This window comes from Entamoeba dispar, genomic scaffold (genome assembly GCF_000209125.1).
Source record: "Entamoeba dispar SAW760 scf_1105229463525 genomic scaffold, whole genome shotgun sequence".
NCBI classification, from domain to species: domain Eukaryota; phylum Evosea; order Mastigamoebida; family Endamoebidae; genus Entamoeba; species Entamoeba dispar.
Genome location: NW_001855736.1, coordinates 1 through 4,983, shown reverse-complemented (window position 1 = coordinate 4,983; position 4,983 = coordinate 1). Strand labels below are relative to the sequence as shown.

General features: G+C 19.1%; 2 protein-coding genes across 2 annotated transcripts, besides 20 other annotated features; both read left to right on the top strand.

The window, feature by feature from the left end:
• Positions 1–5: 5 nt before the first annotated feature.
• Positions 6–112: a microsatellite.
• Positions 113–114: 2 nt separating this feature from the next.
• Positions 115–155: a sequence feature (AT_rich).
• Positions 156–179: 24 nt separating this feature from the next.
• Positions 180–232: a microsatellite.
• Positions 233–320: 88 nt separating this feature from the next.
• Positions 321–432: a sequence feature (AT_rich).
• A 35-nt stretch (positions 433–467) lies between these two features.
• Positions 468–518: a sequence feature (AT_rich).
• A 426-nt stretch (positions 519–944) lies between these two features.
• Positions 945–1,004: a sequence feature (AT_rich).
• Positions 1,005–1,166: 162 nt separating this feature from the next.
• EDI_184220 (uncharacterized protein) lies at positions 1,167–2,057 on the top strand (the record flags this gene model as incomplete). Its single annotated transcript, XM_001741082.1, has 2 exons — positions 1,167–1,571; positions 1,656–2,057. 2 exons carry the CDS (start codon positions 1,167–1,169, stop codon positions 2,055–2,057), a joined length of 807 nt encoding a protein of 268 aa, XP_001741134.1.
• Positions 2,058–2,242: 185 nt separating this feature from the next.
• Positions 2,243–2,423: a microsatellite.
• Positions 2,301–2,423: a microsatellite.
• Positions 2,424–2,467: a microsatellite.
• A 44-nt stretch (positions 2,468–2,511) lies between these two features.
• Positions 2,512–2,688: a microsatellite.
• Positions 2,660–2,756: a microsatellite.
• Positions 2,757–2,794: a sequence feature (AT_rich).
• A 62-nt stretch (positions 2,795–2,856) lies between these two features.
• Positions 2,857–3,009: a microsatellite.
• Positions 2,907–3,064: a microsatellite.
• A 370-nt stretch (positions 3,065–3,434) lies between these two features.
• Positions 3,435–3,523: a microsatellite.
• Positions 3,524–3,558: 35 nt separating this feature from the next.
• Positions 3,559–3,612: a sequence feature (AT_rich).
• A 190-nt stretch (positions 3,613–3,802) lies between these two features.
• Positions 3,803–3,856: a sequence feature (AT_rich).
• Positions 3,857–4,098: 242 nt separating this feature from the next.
• EDI_184210 (uncharacterized protein) lies at positions 4,099–4,764 on the top strand (the record flags this gene model as incomplete). Its single annotated transcript, XM_001741081.1, has 2 exons — positions 4,099–4,176; positions 4,405–4,764. 2 exons carry the CDS (start codon positions 4,099–4,101, stop codon positions 4,762–4,764), a joined length of 438 nt encoding a protein of 145 aa, XP_001741133.1.
• Positions 4,190–4,221: a sequence feature (AT_rich).
• Positions 4,506–4,685: a microsatellite.
• A 34-nt stretch (positions 4,765–4,798) lies between the features above and the next one.
• Positions 4,799–4,977: a microsatellite.
• Between the last annotated feature and the right edge of the window lie 6 nt (positions 4,978–4,983).

Here is a 4,983-nt window from a genome sequence, read left to right as displayed (position 1 = left end):
CGTTTAAATGAAATAAAAGAAGAAAAACAAGAGAAATTATAATAAGAAGAGAAGAAAATAAATAATCTAATAGAATGATAGAATGATAATGTGTTAATATAATAAGAATAAATGTTTAATTTCATATTTTAAATATATAGATAATATTATAATATCTTGTTGAAGAACAAATAACCAATAAATAAAAATAGCAAGCCAAAAAGAAAATGAAGAAGAAAATAAAAATATAAATGTATCAAAAAAGGTGTCAAGAATGAGAAGTTATACTTGGTTATATATTAAATGGTATTAATACATTAATACGCTAGTATAATAAAGACAATAAAATCAAAATATAATTTATTAATTTATAATCATTCATTCTATTGGTTATGTTAATTGAAATGTTTTTATTCTTTTTTATTATATTTTCATTATTTTTCATTATAATAACTGAAAATATTCTCAAGTATAACTACCAAAAAGAGTAATAAATACATAAATAATAAATCTTTATTTCAAATAATTTATTAAAATAACAACATAATAAGATATAGTGAAAATGAAAAATTTATTCACTCGTGTTATAAAGTTTAAAACATTAATTTGTAGAAAATGAAAGTGTTTAAAATAACGGTTTTATTAACATCTTCTCATTATGACAATTTACCTATTTAAAATAACTCAAAACAAATAGAGTAGATAATTTGATTATTTTTCACAGTACCATATATTTCTATAAAATAAAACAGTACTACTTAAATTAAATGAAAATATCATAATTTATTTCTTCATTCAAAGTTATTAGTAGCTTAAGAACTATGTTAGATGGTTCTCATTCAAGAAAAGATTTTAAGAATGAAACGAATAAAAGAAGAAATTAATAGAAGTAGATAGAAGAATAAATAAGTGTCAAGAATGTCAGATTTGAGTGAAAAGAAATTAAAAATATTAGAATTTGGATGAATATTTTTATTGATATTAAACAATTAAAATAGTCTTTTTAAATTTAGTTTTTTTAATTACCAAAAATGTAATAAAATACATAGAACTCATGAAGAATTTAATATACAAAAAATAAAAAAAGAGAAAGTACGAAGAAAGATTAATAATATTTAAATGAAACAAATAAATGAGAAATACAATTGATGAGTATATTGTTTATTTGTTTTTTATTTGGCATTGTAATGTCTGAATCAATAGTCATTACTATAATAAAAAGTACTGAAGGAAATGCTATCGTATTTAAAACTATTGACTTTGGCAAATGTTACTATACAGGATCAGTAACTTCAGATTATTATATTCATAATGGTAATAATATTACAATTTCACATTATACTAAATCATCAACATGTACTGGAGATAAAGAAGAGAATACAGTTGATATTAATAGTGAAGAGTTTAAAAAGTTTTGTTTTAACAGAGATATATGTACTATTGAAATTAAAGAAATACCAGATTATGTTGGATATCTTACTGATGGTATTGATGACGATATGTGCACACACAAAAATAATATGTATTTGACTTATGTAATAGGCACATGTGGTAAATGTAATGAAAATGATGAAGCTTATTGTATGTACAAGGTAGAAAATGAAACGATGTATGGAAACACTTATTCTAATAGTAAGTGTGATGAAAAAGGAAAAGTTTACAGTGTAGAATTATAGAAATGTGGGGTATGTGAAAATGGAACTACATATAAATGTGGAAATAAGACTACGAATCAAGAAAATAGTTCTGATGATCGTTCTGATGGAAAATCAAATGACTATTCAGAAGGATCTAATAATAAAGAAAGTAGTTCAAATAATAATGGTCAATCAGAAGATACTTCAAACAATAATTCAGAAGAATCTAAGAATAAAGAAGATGATTCTAAGAGTCAATCCGATGAAAAGTCGATGAACCACTCTGAAGATGGATCAAAGGGACACTCAGAAGATAGTTCTAGTGCTCATTCAGATGGAAATTCTAAAACTCATTCAGAAGATGATTCAAAAGATAGCATAGATAGTGCACCATTACCTATTCTCTCCCTTATTGGAATAGTGGTTATATTAATTATTTAACTAACATGATAGTTTTATTAAAATTGGAATATTTTAATGTTGAAGTTAATAACAAATAGTTTTTTATAATTATCAATGAAAAAATTAAGTAAAATGTCTGAGTCAAAATAAATGGTTGATTGTCTCTGATGTTGGTTTATTTAGAAATTTCATCAAACAGAAGTTATAAATGAGACAGATATCATTATTATATAACTAATGATATAGTAATGTGATATGTATGAAAGGTATAAAATATAAAGAAATAATAATAAAATTAAATATTATAATGAAGTAGTTTAAATAATAATAATAAATTATAATGAAATTAATAATGAAATAGTTAAATATAATAGTATTAATATAATAAATAATAAAATTAAAATATTATTTTATTTTTATTTATATTATTATTTTATTTTATTTATTTTCTCTTACACTCTTTATCTTTATACTCTTTATTCTTTATTTTCTTTTATTAATATTATTTTCATTGATTAATTATTATATCATCATTTTCTATTTGATTAAATATTAATTGACATATATTTCATTTATATTATCATTGTATTTATTATTTTATATTTATAACCATAATAAAGAAATATATTTAACTAATAATATCATCTTCATTATTATTATTATTTATATTTCTAATATCTGTTCATTATTTCTTAACATTTTCATATTTAATTATAATATTTCAATTATATTTATTTTAAAATAAATATAATTATATCAATAATGATAATATAATTCATTGTATGAATAATTGATATATTGACATTTTAATTCATCATTACAATTACTATTAATTATGATAAAAATACAAATGAAATCTAAATTAAATAATGATATTATTTGATAACCATAAATTAAAAAAAAATAATTAACAAACAGTTAAAATAAAAACGAAATATAAATATAATAAATAACAACAAATAAATAATAAATAATATATAAATGAACATAATCTTTTATTTAATAAAATAACTGATTAACGATAATAATCAAATAAGAAATGAATATTTTCTTAGAATTGTGTTTGTATTTTCTTTATATAATATATTTCAATGGTCATGAAATTATGCATTTTATTCGTATTCATCATTATATTATTATAATGATTTGTGAACTTGTTAATTATTTCAGAAATAGTGTCTAAATGTAATGAATGTATTCATTGTTTGTTTAAAACATGATGTTTATGTTTGTTAGATCATTGAAATGAATTATCATAATGCAAAATATTTCTTGTTAAATGATTAAAAGGTAAAAAAATAGTAGAAAATATTATTAGATGAAAATATTTGTGATTAAATATGAGAATAAGATTTTGTATATTTAGTTATATCTTTCTATTTCGATTTCTGTATTAAATGAATATATCTGTTGATGAAATTGAAATTGAAATAAATATAAAATGATAAAAGAAAGAATAAAGAAAATAATAAGAAAATAAATATAATGATTAATGATAAAATTAATGAGTTATTATCATGAATGAAAGTTGAAGATGAACATTAAATTCATTATTATTATTTATAAATGTTTAATTTATAATACATATTAAATAGTCATTCTTCATTCTATATTAGTGTGTTGATGTTTAAATTATTCAATTTGTTATTATCATATCATCATTTCATTGATACTTCTTATTTATTATCTTTTTATTTGTTTCATCATTTATCTCTTGTTTGATATGATAATATAAATAATTTACATTGTATATTATCATCATTCATCATTGATAATCATCTATGATATAATTTAATTTTCATATCAATAATTATATCATTTAAATAAATAAATAATAACATCTGTTAACATATCATTATGACATCTCATCAATGTGATAAATGAAATATAACATATTTACACATTAATAACAATACGATGGATATTCATATTTATGTAATCATTGATATTCATAAATAACATTATAAATTTGAATTAACATAATACTCTTCTTTATTATTTTTCATAATGATATTTTCACATTAAAATAGAATTGAAGGTAAATGAAATAAAGAATAATATAAAAAGAACAGAATTATGAATGAATATACTCAAATCAAGATACATCATACTTAAACCAACAAGAATTACAAAATGTCGACTGATTGATATAGAATTTGTATTTTACCTACTTTTTATTTTATTTTATATTTTATAATTTTAAGAGAAAATAATAGAAAACAGAATATTCCATTATTCAAAAAATATATTACACTATTTTCATTTGATCATTTTATTTAAATGCATAATTTCTTCGCTTATTTTGGTTCCCTATTTCAATAACTATTTATTTTGTAATTTTGTGTTTCACTTTTAATGTATCATCTGTACTCTTTTCGTTAAATAGTTCTTGATTATTTACTTTTATGTCATAGGCTTATTCTCTTCTTTCTTCAATAATCTTCTTTTATTTTATTCATATTCTCTGCTTCATTTCTATTCTAAATATTATTATTTCTCTGTCTCTCTTTTGTTTTTTTTTTTTAATCTTTTGTATTATTCTTTTCATTTCTCTATACCTCTTGTTCTTTTGTTTCTTTCTAATTATATTTTTATTCTTTTCTTAATATTTTTCAATCTTATTAATTCTTTCATATTCTTTTTCATTTCTTTTTATCATTTCTTTTTATCATTTCATGTTCATTTTATTTGCTATCCTATTTTCTTCTATCATCATTTATCATTAATTTATTATGTAAATATTTGAGCATTTAGCTATTTTTCTGTTATAACTTCTTCATTTTTTCCTATTATTCTTGTTATTATATTCTTCTTCTATAGATTTAATATTTTCTTCTTTTTATTTTATAATAATTTTCAATCTATATATTCTTTTATATTTCACTTATCTTATTACTTCTTCTTCATTTATTTTATACATTCATCTTTTGAATTGTTTTTTTTATTTTCTTATTTTTATAATTTT